At 41.8% G+C, this 18,743-nt stretch overlaps 1 protein-coding gene across 2 annotated transcripts; it reads right to left on the reverse strand.

Moving 5' to 3' along the window:
- Positions 1-183: 183 nt before the first annotated feature.
- Positions 184-17,345, reverse strand: stk40 (serine/threonine kinase 40). 2 transcript variants are annotated; one of them, XM_085291455.1, is made up of 12 exons: positions 17,134-17,345; positions 15,256-15,440; positions 13,857-13,983; positions 13,341-13,426; positions 12,205-12,348; positions 10,757-10,981; positions 10,371-10,423; positions 7,241-7,356; positions 5,932-6,076; positions 5,544-5,663; positions 5,293-5,371; positions 184-4,678 (listed from the first exon to the last, which is right to left on the reverse strand). In XM_085291455.1, the coding sequence occupies exons 2-12, from the start codon at positions 15,259-15,261 to the stop codon at positions 4,460-4,462; spliced, it is 1,320 nt and encodes a 439-aa protein (XP_085147581.1). In that variant the 5' UTR covers positions 15,262-15,440; positions 17,134-17,345; the 3' UTR covers positions 184-4,459. The 2 variants fall into 2 exon arrangements, with proteins under 2 accessions (XP_085147581.1, XP_085147582.1); XM_085291456.1 differs by lacking the exon at positions 15,256-15,440.
- Positions 17,346-18,743: the final 1,398 nt, after the last annotated feature.

The raw sequence follows: 18,743 nt of genomic DNA on the forward strand, positions 1-18,743 counted from the left end.
GAAACCGCACATCTAGAGACGTCTAACAGTTGTACAAGTTTTCTATAGATTTCTTTTGTCCAAATCTGGTAGAATATATAGGAGAGGTAGTCTTTTTATGGGTCTACTTAGAATACAATCCCCCTACTGCAGTCTTGTTTTTGTTTTAACTGCTCCACCTAGTGGGAAAGAATGAGACAGCTGGATGTTTCCATATCAAAGTTTATTGCTGACATGCATGTAGAGATCTGATGAAGTAGAAAAATATGTTTTTATACAAACGCGTTCTCATCTGTACAATTACGCAGTTTTCTGTATTTAGATGCCCATGTCCAACCAAGCAGCTTACAACACATTTTCCCATTGGGTTTAAACTACGCCACACATCCTACACCAAGTTTCCAGTTGAAACAGTCAGCTATACATCAGTTATATACTGACAACTTTAAAACTAGGGTAAAATTAAATTTGAGGGGAAAAAAAAAAAAATGTATAAAATTTTTACTTTCAGTTGGGGAGGTTGATTTTCAATTTAGATTGAGATTTTTTTGGAACCCAATCATCTACAACTTGTTTTACTGGCAAATCCAAATATCCTGCAATAATCACGTGTTTTTACACAGAGTTCTCTCACAATTTCCATGCTTTCAGTCCACAATGCAATCTACCAATACAACTCTGTAAAACACATTGAATGTGGTAAAAACCACTAGCTAGAAAGTGAAACACTGATTCAGGGGACATAACATCAACTCTTGAGTTACTAAACTGTAGACGTGTCACTGGAGATGGTGTTAAGACACTTTCCACAGTATCAATGTAAAAATCCAGCAGTAGTTATGGTGCTAAGAAAACCCCCACAGCCACTACTGAACCTATGCTATTACTACTACAATACTGCTGTATAACCCATGGAATTCACATTGAGGTGGGAGAAAGCCAACAGCTGTCTTTACACATTTCAGCCTCCAGATGTGGTACTTGAAGGCCAACGTGAGCTAAAGCACACATCAATCCCATGTGTTGAAGCAGAGCTGGTATCTCATTGGGGTGGAATAGATACAATGACTGGGGCAGTCATGATGGTGCATTATTTACATACTGACCAGCAAGTGTAGGGAGTTTTTTGGGGGGGGGGGGGGGGGGGTAAATATAAGAAAAGGAAAAAAACAAAACACTACAAAACAACCCCTCCTATAAAATAAGGAAAACATGCAAGTATCATTTTGTTTTCTTTAAAAAATAGAACTATGCAAAAGTCAGTCTCATTAGTGTAGCTTAAGGTGATCACAGACATTATGGCAAAATGGAAAGAAAGACTTAGTAATACAAAGAATGGAAACAAAATAGAAATGCTACCATTTCATGAACGGGCAGAAAAGGATCAAAATAACAGGGTTAAAGCAGAACCACTGTTGGAGCTGACGCTTAAAGCAAAGATGTGGGGTCTGCTTCACTGGTCTAAATCAATGAAACAGACCCAAAGTTAAGTGACACTGTCTGAAATGTCACTTAATTTTTTTGGGACCATCTATAATCAATGTCTGTGATGCAAGCTCCAGTGGAGGCATTTGGGAGAAAGTCTACACAAGTGAATAAAAGTATGAAATTACAAGGGGAAGTAGTAAAGATTTGAAAGTATTCAAGAGCCTAAGTTCATGCAATCAGTTTGAATATAAATAAGCCTAGAAAGCAGGTACCAATATGCAAAGGCAAGTTGCAGTGCACAAATGCCTAACAGTCACTGGTTAGTAGCTTTGCCATGGTTTGAAGAAACACTTAAGAATGCCAAGAAAACCCAGCAACTAAACTTAAAATCTGAGTCTGTATTTGAATTTTTCTATGACTTATAGTATTCATTACCAGCCAGGAGCCTATGCCATAAGATAATACAAGCATGTACAAGAGAGAGGCCTGAGAATGGCAACAGATATGTGATCATTTCCAATCTTAAAGCATTAATGTCATCCCCTAAAACATTCAGTCAAGCCCGGTTTTAGCAAAGCCTGCACTAGTTTTCACAGTGTCTGCCACTGAGGCAGGCCAGATAACAGAACACAATGATTGGAGGATAGCTTAAAGGGTCTGAGACAGTTAACAGCCTCAGACCATCATTTCGCCTGGCCCAAAAGACAACATGCACTCATGGACACGTCAAACATTCACATTCATACTGAAACACTTATCCCAAATCCGTCTTTATAAAGAGAAACAGGGAAGTTAAATACCTGGAAGCCATTTGATTCTGAATGAGCCTGTGGGTACCGGTTTCCTTGGCTAAAAGTAAATTTAAAGTGCCCCTATTAGACTTATTTACAGGCCTTAAAGAGGGAGTGCCCACAGAACAGGTTTACATGGTCCACACACACACGCACACATGCATGAGTGTGGGATGGGTTGGTAAATTTCACACTGTACATTACTTACACTGAAACCCCTTTTTTGCCCCCTTTCCTTAAGCCTGCTCATTGGTCAGTTGGCTTGACAAATGCCTGTTCTGAGTGGTAACAAAGCTTTAGCCACATTTTTGCTTCTTTTCCGTGAAAGCTTGGAAAAAGTATTTGCAACCATCACATGCATGCCTAACTTGGGTAAAGGGGATTTTGGTCAGATGACATTGCGCTTATAGAAACTGTAGTACAGAGCAGCAGGGGTCAGAAAACGGCTTTAAAGTGACAGCTCATTTACACACGGGGGTTGTGTTTGTGACACCATTTATACTCAGTCCATTTTGTGGCAACAGAAACATGTTCACATGACAACATGTTTAGTGGGAAAACAGCTGCATTAAAATACAGTTTAGTATGACCAGAGCCCAAGAGAAGAAAATGGAAAGTACAGTTAGCCGGGCACCATGCCAACACCAAACACATAAACGACTTCCTAACCGTTATGGCTGCGTGAATATTAAGAAGAAAAGTTCAAATTTCTTCAGATGCTGGAGTACACAAAGAAAGCGGTTTTCACGCTTGCAGCGAACAACTGAACTTTTGTTGTGCTTTGCTTATAGCTGTGACATTTTAGTTAGCAGGAGCGACTCTGGCAAGGAAGTAATGACTGAGGCAGCTGGCTGCGTCTGCATGTAGCTGAGACAGCTGCTCGACCTTTGAGGTCATGCCAAACCTTTGCCACAATGGCAGTGTGTTACATAGTAATGCAGATGAGGGGGGGGAAAGAGGAATATAAGCAAGGAGTTTCAGGCATTTCATCAGCACCATTTTCCACAGTTGCAAATAATTCCCCTTGAACTGCACTTGGCTCCAACTTTTCAGACATTTCACATGTATGGAAATAGTCATGCAAGACTAAAAGGACAGGGAAACCTACAAAGGATAATAGGGGCACTTTAAGGCAAGATTTTTGGCAATAGAAACAAGACAGTGCCCGATCGTCACTATACTGGCACTGTGGAAGCGTTATCAATATGCCTTGGCAGGGAGGAGCCAACAGTTTTTCCCCCCATTCAGTTCTTGGCATTGTAACTTCCAGGTACCTCACACTAGCTGCCTAGATGCTAAAAATAGATTTCCACAGGGATGAGCAAAAGCGGGAGACAATGCATTCTGCAAATACCAAAGGATGCTTGTACATACTTTGATCTTCAGTTCTTTCTTCAATGCAAATATAGGGATAAATGCTACTTAATTATGATTTAAAAAAGCTTATTTGAATTTTTGAAACCACTGACAAGGTTTCAAAGCATTATCACTGACAGAAAACATTAATGCTATGTCACTGGTGGCATCAAGATTCAATTGTTACAATCCCTTGTCTCAGAACAGTGAGCATGGTTTACCAACAGAAGAGAGACAGAGAGGTAGATTGATTTGAAGTCAGAGTTACAGACAGGAACATTACAGGAAAACAGACTGAGAGGAAGGAGTGAGGAGAGGAGGTTGGAATGGAGGTATACAGAAGTGACATCTGTGATCAAGTGATCCGACTTGAGGCAATACCATTACCACTAGGAAGAAAGGGGGTTGCTACATGATTCTGGTCCTGTATTGCTCAGGGGATCCAGAATTGGTTGGGAAGGGAAGTGTTACAGTAGGGCATCCTCGACAGAGGAGGAACACAGGGTTGATAGTTTCTTCAACACTCCAGGCAGAGCCTTGTGTTGGGGCCGTGTGAAACTATGCAATCACGTCTGCTGCACAGTGAGATCTGACTGTGGGCGACTTGAAGACAGGAACCTTTGGTTCAGATCTTCCTGCAGGCCTTGCCATGTTTCACAAGAGGATTCAGACAGGAGAAGTGAAGTTCTGGGTTGGCAGTTTGTTCTGGTACCCACTTTCTATCTGTTCCACCTAGACTGCCAAAACCCCACCTACATACAAGGCCGTCTGTACATCAGCTCAGGCCTCCTGTATGCAAGTTCAATTTTGTGGGTGAGGGGAATGGGTTTACACCAGTCCTCTCTAGACTCTGCAGGTTTCTTTACTTCCTGGGAGGCCAGAGTCCAGAATTGGTCATTGAGGGATTACTTCCGCAGAAAACGTTGTGCCAAGATGGCAGCATCTAGTGGGCTGACAGGCTGAGCATCGTGTCCAAGACGCCTTACAGGTGGGATGCTGCCAAACTGACGGTTTGTGAGAAAGCTCTTGGCTTCATGGATAGTGTTCTTCTCTTCAGCTAGCAGCAGCTGCTGCCGCATGTAGTTCTCAAACTCGTACTGCGAAGACTCTTCTATCACCTTGGCCTGAGGAAAGAAAGCATCCAGTTCAATATGCTGCAGTTAGTGTGGTAGCAAAAAGTCAACATTGTGTAAAGAGATTTTTGTAACTAAAATTTAATATTCAACTTTTGATAGTTGCATCAAGGACGCTCAATTTGGCTGTGTCCAAACTGGAAGTGATTCATCACTTTTGGGTCACCCAAATTCCCTATGGTCTGTGGCTACAATGTTGTTAAGACCCACTTTCAGTATGTAGCTCCTGCTGCATATGTATCCTTTGAGTTGTGTATCCTAGGGCGACCGTGGCTCAGGGGGTTGGGAATCGCATCTGTAACCGGAAGGTCGCCGGTTCGATCCCCGGGCTCTCTGTCCTGGTCGTTGTGTCCTTGGGCAAGACTCTTTACCCTACCGCCTACTGGTGTTGGCCAGAGGGGCCGATGGCGCGATATGGCAGCCTCGCTTCTGTCAGTCTGCCCCAGGGCAGCTGTGGCTACAACTGTAGCTTGCCTCCACCAGTGTGTGAATGTGAGAGTGAATGAATAGTGGTATGGTCTTTGGCTTTGGGTGCCTTAAAAAGCACTATATAAATCCAATCCATTATTATTAAGTTTAAATGTAATTTTCCTCCAAGATCTTACCTCTTGTTCCGGGTGATTGACCTGATCATCAATATCTGGAACCACCTGCAAAGGGCCACTCATTGCTGAAACTGACTGCCTGTGATTAAACATAACACATTAATCGTTAGGAACTGTCTGTCTGCAAATGGTTTATAGCCAATACCAGGAAATGTGCAAATAAAGCAGTGCAAGTCAAATTTTTTCGTTTCTCTGCAAACAAAATGCAAAACATCTGATTCACTCAAACATCCAGCAGGTGGCGCAATTACCATGAGGCAATGATGGCACCGAGGGACTCCAGCACCTCTCCTGCAGTCAGCCTTTCCTGAGGGTCCAGCACCAGTAGCTTTCGGATTAGGCACACCGTGTTCTCTGACACACGGCCGTCCCTATAAATGGTGGTGTAAGGGAAAAGGACAAGATTTTTCTTTAAAGCAAAAAAACCTAAAACAAAAACCTCTACAAGGTCAGGTTTGAAATAAATATCAAAATGCTGTCGAAAGCAAATGCATTTAAATCCTTGATTTTACTGCAGTACAACAAAAGACAATGCAAGATTGTATCTCAGAACAAATTTGAATGAAAGAATAATAACAGAGCAAAATGTCATATTAATGTGATCACTTTAATTAAATCTCCACAAAGATAAATGCTCACTCTGGGATGGAGTACTCAGCAGCCTTGATCTTGCGGAAGAGTTCTTGAGGCATGCTGTCATAAAAGGGGAACTGGCCATACAGCATTGTGAATAAAACAACACCAAGCGCCCACATGTCACTAGGTTTTCCACGATATGGTCGACCTGGAAGCAGGAAGGAGGGGATAAGGGTCTATTTAGCATGCATGACAAACAGAAAACAGGTTGACAATTGGTGCAATGTCAGTTTTTGCCCTGTGAGGAGGAACCAACTGTTCAGCAAGTTAAATTGCCATCAAATCACGAGGTTTAATGATTAACAGTATAAGCAAATACTCCACATCTGTTGTACTTCAAAGAAACTTCCAATAGAAGCACCTTAAAAAAAAAATGTTTTGAAAGCCAGACGAGACATTAAATCAGAAGAACAACAATGAGAAGCTGATGCTGGCGAGGGTGGAGTGTCATGGCTGTGCATGACCATAGGCAGTGTTGTTGTTAGAGCCAGGGAGTCGGCAGCAACAGCAGCAGGCAATTATGTTAAAGCTTGTGACACACAGGCAGGGGATGGGAGGGGAAAGGGTAGATGGGAGTAGTTTCCCTCTAGTGAGTCATCACTGTATGAGTCACTGAAGCTCTGTTTAATTGTGTGCCTGTCACGTTATGCTGATATACACGCTGCGGTTTTATCTACAGTTTGACTGGTTGGACATGAAAGAACTGCGCTTGAAATTATACTTCTCTTGTTTTCTGTCCTAGAGTTTGCATTGGAAATCAGTAATTAAAGTTCTTTTTGAATTGGCGTTAATAGTGGCACTTGGGTGTGCAATTTTAACAGAAGCACCATCAAGCTGGGGAAAAGGAAAAAAGCCAAAAAAGCAGAGCAACAAGAGTAAAGAAGTAGCTTCCCCTTGCAGATGCATACCATACAGCAGTAGGATGCAACATCACTGCGATTACTCAAATAAAAGCAAAAAGGCCATTTCTTGCTTTTGCCAGTCCAGGATTGCAACATACCTCTGGGTTGCTCAATAACCGGAAAATCCAACACAAGACCTGACTGCTAAGCATTATGAAACCAAAAACAACCAACAACACAAAAACAAAGTTCCTATCTGGCTTCAGAGAAGGAATCACGATTCCATAATTTTACTCAGACATTTCTAGTCTGCATTTGGAGGGAGGAGGGAAAAAAGGAAAACAAACAAAAAACCCTGCACACTTGTTTCACCCACACTAAGCAAACCCATTTCACTTCTGATAGTTGGTACAATTGGTCAAAGAACAAAAAAAACAAAAAAACAATCCATGCCTGAAACCCTCACTCACCACTTAGTACATCCGGACTGATGTAAGCTGGACTTCCTCTCTGGTCTTTCAGAAGGTCATCCTCACTCACCAGGTGCTTTCCCAGGCAGAAGTTTGTGATGGTGATTCGATGAGTCCTGTGAGGACATGCAAAACAAACTTGTTAATGCTTTCAATCAAACGGTGAACACAATATTCCCATTGATAGGGGGGGTTTTTGTTGTTTGTTTTTTTTTAATGTTCTCAACAATCTTGCTCAAAACACAGTTCAGACTTAACACAACACATTCAGTTAACGGAATAAAGACTTGTCTTGCCCCTAAGGCTTGATTTAAATAAATAAATAAAAAATACAACAAATGATAAAGTTGGCTTCAAGCTCTGCAAAAGTTGTTGAAAGCTTTTACATGCAGTATTGGCATCTTAACAAAAAAACAAAAACAACAACTTTATGCTCAGAGCAACAGGGCTTAACTGCAGAACACTTTGGATCAAAGACAAACTGTAGCCAAATCTCAATTTTGAAACCATGCATAAAGCTAATATACTTAATACAAATAAGCACCGATGGTATGGTGTTAGCTATTATTGGCCTACAGCCTTTATGAGAACAACATCAGTCCAGATACAGTGGTGCTTCAGAGACTCACTCTTTTTACAGGTTTGATTAACTTTGCTTCCCTGGTAGTACTAGGATTTCTCCAATGAGACTTTGATTCAGTGCAGTTAAATTTGCCATGAGCAAACTGAGGGACTGTGCACTATGTTCCTTTAGCAGAGAGGGAAGGGGTGGAAAAAAGCAAAAAGCAAAGCTGCACTTTGACAAACATGAGTCAACCTGTGGTTTAGAATAATTGTTTCGATGACTAAGCCTGCATGGTGATGGGCTGTTAAATGAATATATAAAGCTCAAGTTTAAAATATGTACACAAACAACTTCAAACCCACACGATCACTCCTAGGGCTAACACGCTAAGGGGGGGGGGGGGGGGCACTCGCACACAAAAGCAGCCATCGTGTACTAGCTCGGGTCCTTTGGATCATGCTCTTCACTCACATCCGCTTTCTAAGAAGCCTAAGGTCAACAGCTTCCCCTATTCTCTCTCACTTTCACACCCTGCCTCGTTTTTCATTCACTATTCCCATGACAATTCTGGCTAAACGCTCTGACTAAAATCCTCCAATCTTCCTATGAAAAAGTCGCAATTTGATTTTCAGAATTTTATGTTATCAATACCCTTTAACAGCTTTTGTAATTCAAGTCACTGTAACCACACAGCAGCCTTGTGATCTGCACAAGGATAGGCCAAAGGAACAGAGGGCAATGCTTCAAGGACCGTCAACATAAAAGCTTCCTTCATAGAGAGATCTGTCCTTTTGTCTGTGTGCATCACAACACAGGCTTCTATTCTTGCACCGGAGATTGGGTAAATGAAATTGCATGTTTGCTTCGTGAGGCAAGGGTCCCTGAGGACGCAAGAGAGACCACATCATCTCTGCTTCCTGGTCATGTGACCCAGGGCAAGTCAGGAAACCAGAAACCTAAATAACTCCCATGACTTCTCCTTCCCCACAATGTTCTGATCATAATACACCAGCTGACAAGAAGAGGTTACACGCTGGGCAACTTGTTCAGAGACTTTCATTTTGCAGATTATGGGAACCACTGATTTGAATGGTCTTACCAAGTTCCAGGTTTTTGTGTAACAAAATGTTTTCAATGCAAAAGCCACTACATGTCTAATACAACTGTATTTTCATTTTATTATATCGATTATAGTAGGAGTTTGTCAGCTTTTACAGAATTTAAAAAGACACATTTATGTAGTTCATATCCACATACGCCTATGGAATCTAAAATTAGGAATTCCTATAGATCTAAATATAGTGACCCTGAATACGGATTCATAATATACTGTTAACAGCTGGCACTGAAATCGCACACTGACATTACAGTCATACGTACTCAAGGTGGGGTCATGAGGAAACATGCCAACCAACATGTATGATGCACTTGTATGCTATGAAGTCTATTGTTTGTAAATACAAGTGGTGACTCTACTGCAAAGAGGAAAAAAAGAAAAGACAACCTACAGATATAAATAAAAATATTAACCTAAAATGGGGAGGGGACGGACGGACGGACGATGGATTAAAAAAAAATGATATAACAAAAGGGCATAGATCAGACAACAGATGCAGAAAAAGGATTGTAGTGTAAATAATGAAATAAATGATGACTGTGTGTGCAGTACATGGTGGTGTGAGTCAGCTCTGAGCTATGGGCCTTTGGCAGGCCTCTCCTTTGTCTCCAGCTGGGACGGAGTGTTCCACTCGTCTGCTCCTCTCCCCACCACCCTCCTACCCTGGTCTAAACATTGTTTCATCACTACTACTGCAGGTTGTTATGGGTGCTGATGCAGTAGATGAAAAAGTGTGCAATAAAGCAGATAAACCAAGTACATGACATCTCAGTACAAGTAGTTGCAGATCATGGCCGAACAACACTGTCAGCTTTAGTCATTCAGTCCTTAATTAAAGAGGTTTTGTGTCCTCCTAATGTTTAACTTTTTTCTGAGACAACTTTATGCATCTTTAACATTTTGCAATTGTCTAAACTCTAAAAATAGCACTTCCATTGTGTGTGTGTGTGTGTGTGTGTGTGTGTGTGTGTGTGTGTGTGTGGGGGGGGCAGTTTTACCCCTCAATACACTTTTCTAAACAGTTGAATGGTTTACAGATGAGTAGTTTTTCATTCTGCATGGCAAATCTGACCTGAGGTGCACCTAAGGTCCTGCATGCTGCATAACCAGTGCCCAGTTTGCCTCTCATTTTTAAGAAAGGAAAAAAAAAAAAAATAGAAATACAAATCCAGCAATAGGAAGTCACACACATGGGTGAAGTGTTAAGCACAAAATGGTGAGGCTTTCGTTTCCTGATACTGATGTTGCCCTTAATCTAAGAACACGACCTCTGGTTGTACTGATGTTCAGATATACACTGGAAGCAGGCTGCTGGAGCCAGTTTAGACCTAATGCACATGTGAGCCGAGAGAATGAAGCCTGGCACACTAAAGTAACTCACCCACTATAATGGGAGGAATTACTGGCCAACTAACATGCCATGCTGAAATAAAAGCTGCACATCTTACCGCTTGTTCAGCACCATATTTCCCAGCTTGAGGTCTCTGTGAACAATGTTTTTCTGCAAGCAGGAAAAAGTAGGGGGGAAAAAAAAAAAAAAGAAAAAAAAAAGGTTATGTTGTGCTTTGTGAATCAATCGTATCACAACAATCTGTTCTAGGAGTGGCACAGGAGCATAGGAAATGAGTAATCAGAAATGATGATAGAAAGGGGGGGGGGGGGGAAGAAAAAAAAAAAGTATTTTCTAAACAGTTGACAAAACATTGCAGTATCCAAACTGTTTGCTCAGAAAATTGCACAATCATAGTTTCATTTAGACACACTGGAGTGGTGCAACGGGAAATATTCTTTACAATGCTCTTCGATGAGTCGAGCACAATCCGTTTAGATTTACCTTGTGAAGAGCCTCCACCACACGCACCACATCATAGAAGATGACAATGGCTTCCCGCTCACTCAAACGCTTCTCCTTTATGACATAATGCTGGAGATTTATTAGATCTGCCGTCTTGTCACTAAAGTCATGTGCACACAAGCAGTCCAGCACGAGGCAGAGACGCTTTTTCATCTTGCGCATTTTGTTAGCATCCGTGTCCTCCACAATCTCATAGGCTCGATCCTGGAGAATAAAAAGGTAATGCGTTTAATATGCAGCATATCCAGTCAAAAAGGGGTAACAAAACCACATGCAAACAAAAGGGCTTTCTGCTATCAGCTGATCAAATAGATTTAACAGATTGATTGGAAATAAAGATTGCAGCGCAGGAGCCATTAACAGCCTGCCTGTACCCAAGATAAAGACAACATCTACCCTGAAACACTGGGTGCTATAGACCAGCATAGGCGATTCCATCTTCCAGCACCACCTAGCAGAGACACCACTTTATTGATTTTTGTATCAGATTGTCTTTTTTTTTTTTTTTTTTAAGATTCAGTCAGCACCTCTTAAACAGTACATTAAACCCAGCCTCTCACAGCACAGATGCACTATAATAATCCAATCAATATCACAAGCCTAAATGAATCAGAGTGCATGGCTCAATGCAGCTATTCTGAGAACACAGGCAGAATGAAAGAGACAGGATGTGAAAGAGAGACAAGAGGAAACGGAGACAGAGATTTAACAATAACAACGTTAAGAGGACGCCGACGGGAAGACAGGTGAAAAGGTAGGTGGGCGGTGGGGGTCATTATGAATAAATGTGAGTGTAAACAGAAGATGACTGCAGATAAATATAGTTTTAATGGCACTCCCACTTCTCTTTTGAAACCACTTGGATAAGAGAATAACAGCTGGCTGACAAGCTTACTGCTGCCACTGAGCTGATAAGTGCATGCCGTTACTTGTACTTGCATAATGAAACCATATTCTAAAATGAATAGAAAGTGATAGAAACCTCTCCACATATAGAATGCCTGCCGACCTAGTGCTGACTAATGCACAGCTTGTGAGGTTCTAGGCCAGTGCAATGTTTAAAATAACATTTTGGCAGAAAGTTTTCATAGTTTTGGATATTAGACACTTCTTTGCCAGCCAAACAAACTTCACTGTAGATAAATCAATAAAGCGTTTTAAATTCTTAGACCTCTTTACAATGAGGACAAATTCAGCCATAACTAGATGCCAAATAAGGACCAATCAATAAGTGGTTCAAAATAGACGACACAGGTTGATGCCATTAGCATATCTTATTTGCACAACAGTTAAAGCAAATATTGACTGAAAAACATACAAACAAAAAGACAACAAAAAAACTTTATATTCCTAACATTAACTAAGAAACATTTTATCCCTCCACACTGACAAAAGCAAAAAGCAACTCAACTCAAGTCTCAGCCTACCTGAAAGAGGCCATGGTGGTGGACCACACCATCTTGGTTGTGCAGCAGAGAAAGAAGTGAGTATTCGGTGTGCAGCAGCATCTTCCCCTGCCTCTCCTCTTGTGTCTCCTTGGCAGAGTCTACTCGTTCCTCCAGCGTCAAAATCTGCAGTAACCACACACAGAGCAGACATTAGGCCCCAAGACAAGAGTTTATAAAAGCCCCTTTTCCATTAGCATTTACTCGGATCAACCCGACAGGTTTTTCCCCATTCCTTTCGAGTAGCACCTAATGTGTGTGGTCGTCATTATAGCAACACAGCCAAGTGTCCCGTGACGCTATGCGATACCAACGTTACTAGATGGACGTCGAAGCAACTATATATCTGCTGCTTGGTCTGTGGCTTCTCGTCAGACTCTGGGATCACAAAATGTTTTTTGTAACCTTTTCCCCGATTTCCAGGTTTAAAAAGGTGGTTTTGATTTTCGTGAACGAGATGCTTTCATGACTCATCGAGCGACACCACTGATCAGCCAATTGGTGACAGCGTCACATTTTTTCCACCTCCTCTGATCACTTTGGCACCCTGGCTGAGCAGGTACTACTTTAGTCCCTGGTACGAGGTACTATGACCTAATGGAAAACCCGGAAAACTATGGCGAGTCATCTGAGTAGGTACTAATAGAAAAGGGCTAAAGGCACAGATAGCGTTCCCGCCCCCCCAAAAAAGGCGCACTTTAATTGCTTACTCTTCAGTCCTAAAACAAAACATTTAATGACTTAAGTCACCAAGTTCTGGAGTAAACAGGGTCGAGCTGGACTCAGGTCAATGAAGTAAACAAGCTCTGTGTCATACGTATGACGGAGGGTTGTGAGGTTTAAAAGTTGACATTACAGGTGGCGCAAACCCTCATTCCACTCAACTGTAAAGCTCCCCACTTGTTTAACAAACATCGAACAGTCCCAGTAAACTGACTGCTAGACTTAAACAGGGCAATAAAATGAACAGCAACAAAAGGAAGGTCAAAAGTTCAGGTGTCTACAGGTGACGTAGCTTTGTTTTGAACAAGATGCCCAATCTTAATTGAGTCATATGTTTGTAAGAAAGAAACTCAAAACACCACAAAACAACAACATTTCTACCCAGACAGGCTTACTTTGAGTTGATAGAAGTCATCTGTGCCGTCTTTTCTGGCCAGACACTGCACTATGCTCGGCACTGGTGAGTTGCCCAGGCGAGGCCCTGCAAGGACACGAAAGGGAACAGCTGCATGACCAAAAGGCTACATGCTGAAGTGTGTGTGCTCTCACTGCCACTCATTAAAGGCTGCATTTACCCATTAACACCTCAAGTGTAATGTTTTCTTTGGAAGTCTGTATTGCAAAGAGTGGAAGAGTTGTGTCCAATGTACATTTTATAGTATAGGAAAGAAATTATTTTTTCAATGGGAGGAAATAAAGTTGCTCAAACAGACTAAGACCTTTCTAGTCAATGTCATGACGATCTGCAAAAATTCTTCAAATTCTTGTCTTAGGCCCTTCATACACAGACAGACACCCCCCTATTTCCTGTATTCATGTGAAGCATATTTACAATGCACACTAGGTGAAATTTCATCCAGCCAACATTTCAACCTTTTTCAGAACTGAGCAAACACTACTAGTGTCCTTACCAAGAATAAAGGGCCCAGCTCTCTTGGCATTACTACCGGATATCCCGGGACTCTGCAGCTTGCTGGCTCTGCCTGATGTCTCACCAGCCCCCCTCTCCGACGAGCGCCGCTTAGACATACTGGAGCTCTACAGGGGAATAAATCTGATTAGCACATCAGATAAAGACCGTCAGGTTAAAGGGAAAGTGCATGCATCTGACTGGGGGGGGGGAAAAACAAAAAAAACAAAGCAAATTGAACAGAGGTCATGTACTACTCATCTATAATCAAGTCTGTATTTTTAAAACTAGTGATACATGTTTAACATATCTACTATAAACTTAGCAATAGTTCTGCAGACTGTGGTAGAAAGAACAATGGGGAAGGCTTTGTAGCACCTCCACCTTTAAATATTCCACACTCAGTTACCGACACCTCAGTGTCAATGCGAGGCCATTACAGCACCATTCCGACTAATAGCTGCTCGTGGCAAGGGTAACACCTCAGATTCAATCTCCAACAGCCTATGTTAATGTGCCAAAATCTGCAATTTAAACAGCTAGCACTTTCACATAAATTAGAGCCACTTGCACAATACTGTTTAAAATGGAAGCTTTTCCGATTAATACTTTAATCTTTAGCTTTTCCTGCTGCAGTGGACTTGATTCAGAAAATCCTTCCGCTCTAAATCTGTTGTACAGCCAGGACTATCTGAACGGATATATTCTAACTACAGAGGGGGAAAATAAATAAAATAAAGTGTCCTGATAGGAACTTTATTCACATGCCAGAAAAAGCAGAGAGAGTGTGACACATCATTGCACAAACTACGTTAACTGACACAGCAGATCTGATCTGCCTCCCAGAATTCAGAGAGCAAGAGGTATGCAGCATGTTTTGTTTACTGATACAGAGTTCCTATGTAATGAAACCCCATCCGTTTCCCATAACAGGGAAGTAGTGCCCTGAACCGAGAGGAATGATTCACCCAGCTGTCGTCCAGAGAGCCTTAAAAGTCTAAGCGATGACACCGATAAGAGTCTGCACAAGCCTCTGGCAGGTGCAGCTTAGAGATAGAAAAGCTCACACAAAATGTCCACATACAAGCGATATATCTGAGTGTCGCATCTCTACGTTAAATGTCACTGATAAGTAGTATGCATATTTGAGCCACAGCAGAGATTCCCCACACACAAAAACCTTATATTATACAACATCTTTTAAAGTTTGATGGAGACCCAAAAAGCTTTAGAATATCTCAATCTTGCATCCGACAAACTCCAGAAAATTCTTTTTAATGAACCTGCCCATCTTCCTGTTTCAAAACTAATCGTGCACCACTGCCAGTTAGTAATTTTTTTTTTTGGGCAGAGAGGAGGCAGGACAGTTGGCAGTCAGTAGAGCTGGTATGAATTCTCACTTCCATGAGGCTTTTTGTGATCCCAGACAGCAGACAGTGTCATCATCATGTCTCTCGCCCATCTGTCTCCATCTCCACTAGTCATCACCCACTGAGTCTGATGAGCTGAGGTTTTCTGACTGCATTTATGGCACAAGCCAGAGTGACACCAAGTCATGCTCCCAGTAGTAAGAAAGCATCTTACACTAGAGGACACAAAGCAACAGATAATTAGGCATTACAATTTATGAGACTTGTGGGCAGGAAATTAATTTTTCAGGCAGCCGCCAAAGAAGCTAACAGAACGAACCGTGTACACAGGGCTTCCAGCGTTTCCAGAAAATAAACTAAATTGTGGATGAGTGCAAGAGTTAAATAAGTACATGGAGCAACTCTCTCTTCCAACCGAATAAACCGAAATGCTTATGCACCTTGAACTACAACACTAAAATGACTCATAGGCAGATACAACACACAAATGAACCCAAAGCTATTCATGTACTTACTAAAAACTAGCTGCAGTACTGTGGAGCCAACCTGAGTCATCAAAGAAAGCAAAGGTCAATTTAACCAATTTATCCACACTGACCTAAATTACTTCAGCGTGATGACAACACACGGTTCCTTTTCTGACACTGCTGTGCCTCTCTGCACAGCCTATGATCTAGTAAGCAAGGCTGCCTCTGCCTGTATCAGATGGAGGACAAGAACAGATAAAACCTCTGAATCATATCACACAAAAGGAGGAGAGACACGCTGCCAGTGCCCACGAGAAATGTGGGCTCCTTAAATAGTATCAGAACAAAACAACCACGTAGGTGTCTCAAGATCCACCCACCCAGACTCCAAGCCACTTGTCTGGCCTGCAAGAAAAGCTGAACTGCGATAGCAAGGTAGTACAGAGATGGAGAAAAAGCAAAATGGCACTTCGGTAGTAAACATTACAAAGTAAAACCGTGCAGAAAGGTATGCTATAACACATGCACAGATGCAAAGCCAGTTACAGACAAAGTAACTCCAAGGTCAGATCTCCAGTCCTTATGCTTAAATGCAATGCTACTGATATCCGTTCACACGCTGCCCCTGCTCCTAGATGCAGCCGACTAGATTCTGGCAAAAACAACGCCCTTGACCATACACCAACGTCGTGGACACAAGGTCACATTGCAAATCACCTGACAAAAATAACTACAAACGCGCACACGTCGTTTGGTGCCATTTTGCAACCACAAGGTCTGGACTGGACACCGTTCAGTCCTGGCAGCAAGCACTGTAAACGAGACGGGTCGTAGAGTAAAGCGCTGACGTTATGCTTTGCAACTTGGACAAATTCACTCTACAGGCAGCTCAGTACTCCAGCAGCCAGACGCTGATGTCTGGCTCTTCTATAGATCTCTTTTAACAAAAACTACCTGAACGATCTCAAACGTTTAGGTACACGCATCTAAATCAGACTGCAAAGCGCGAATAAATGAATGCTTGATTGCGGCAATTGCTTAAACACCACAAGGCAAGTTATTTTTACATTGTACACTTACCGACAGCGACATAAAACCAATGTTAGGCACGCATACAAACTTAGTACGGCAGCGAATATGATCGATTTACTCGGCTAAATACGGATCTACCGACTACACAAAGGGGGCACACAGCACAACAAGGAGTTAGTATTTCGGTGACAACTACACTGAGCGGCTGTTAGCTGAAATACGGCTGCTTTACGTGTCTTCTCGCGTACCCAAGAGGTTTAAATATGGTTGCTCCTGGCGAGCGATGTGAGCTAACGCCAAGCTCGAGGCTACAGAGCAGGCGGCAGGCCATTTAAACAAAGTAGGTAACATTACAGCTGGCTAGCCGTGCCAAAAAGCTAGATAGCAACGTAGTCACCATCTCACTTACCTCGAGCCTAAACCGCCGGGTTAAATCTGTGTCGCCTCCTTAAAACATGGACATTTCTTCGGTGAACGCTGCGGTAGATGTGAGGCGCTTCTCGTTTTACACAGCAGACACCACAGAGGTTTGCTTTCGGCTTTTTTAGCCTCTATTACCGAAATGAGCAATTAAGGAAAAGCCTCCGCTCTTCGCTGATCGCATCTTTCCACAGCGACAGCGCCACCTGACAACGGAAATGACGCACACAATTTATTTGATTGACAGCCGCACTCGACCAATGCAGACAGTTTTTTCATAGCCGTTTCAGAGTGATGATGAAATTCTATGCAAATAGAAGTTTAGCTACAAGACTGTCTGCCAGACAGTCTAAGATTTAATTAGCGTTCTTTCTTGCATTTTAAAAAATATTATCTTTGCATCATAAAAGTTGCAAAGTGAAAATGATTACATAAGAGTTGAAGAGGCTTATTGTAAATCATACTGAAGGATGATGTTTGCAATGTCATGTTTTGCTGGCAACTTCATTACAGATAATATGATAAATCATGGGTTTTTCCTTTGTTTATTTGAGCAAGATTGTACTCACAATGAAGCGGGATTAATAGGGGTGAAGCTTTTACATTAAACAACTTGCATTTGTTAAATCTAACATTAAAGGGAATTCCGTATAATTTATAATATTACATTAAACACAGCAGTCTTTAACTTTACTCACTGACTTTACTTTTCATTTAACTGTTTCGTGCACAATTACGTAAGGAGATCTCTGAATTGTTGCTTCATAAGGCTTTACCTTGCAGATTCTCTTTAATGACCTACATAGTACACTTAATTTAGGTCAACCATATGACTCAGTGAAACTGTGTATCACTGAATTCATTCAGATCTTCATCTGATAAATACATAACATATTTACGATATCTGGTCCCTCTCTTCTAGATCAATTTGGAGAAATGTCTTCTTGACAAGGGCTCTCTGTATGTTATTCAGCAACAGCCAACCAGTAGACCCCACTCAAAAGTAAAAGTCTTAGTCATTTACTCAGTAAAAACAGTCTTGAATGACAGTGGCATTTAGGAGAGCCCACCTATCTCAATTTAGACTTACCTTGACCTTAAATTCCACCCACGTGTACCAGTTTCAAACCAGTGGGAAGATGTGACAGACACAGAGAGGGCAACCTAAATATCAGATCCTTATTTGAATTGCACTAGTCTTCCTGCCTTGACTCAGCCGAGCATATACCCCCAGCCACATGAAACGCATGTCACCCTGTGGCTTTATAGTGTCCTGCCCACAGTTTTTAAAGAGGAAACTGAATCATAACTCAAACATGGGGTCTATGGGAAAACCTGTTAGAGGGTTGTTGTTATCATGCTTAGGACAAGGCTGCATGGACATTATTAATTCAAAATCACCCCCCTTTTTATATTACTGCGTGCACCAATTGAACAAGAAGTGCAGTTTTTGTTTGCAAAGCTTTATGGTGAAGCATTGTTTCTTCTGAAGTGCTGCTGATTCAGGTGGCTGATTCTAATAAAGAGTCTTGCAGGATGACTGGTATGAGCTTAAGTTTCTGTTTGTTTTGGAAGTAGGCTGTATCCTTAGGGCATACA

The sequence above is a fragment of the Mchenga conophoros genome, linkage group LG11 (assembly GCF_057382185.1).
Source record: "Mchenga conophoros isolate Kocher_MC1m ecotype Shallow Benthic linkage group LG11, M_conophoros_male_GT1.1, whole genome shotgun sequence".
NCBI classification, from domain to species: domain Eukaryota; kingdom Metazoa; phylum Chordata; class Actinopteri; order Cichliformes; family Cichlidae; genus Mchenga; species Mchenga conophoros.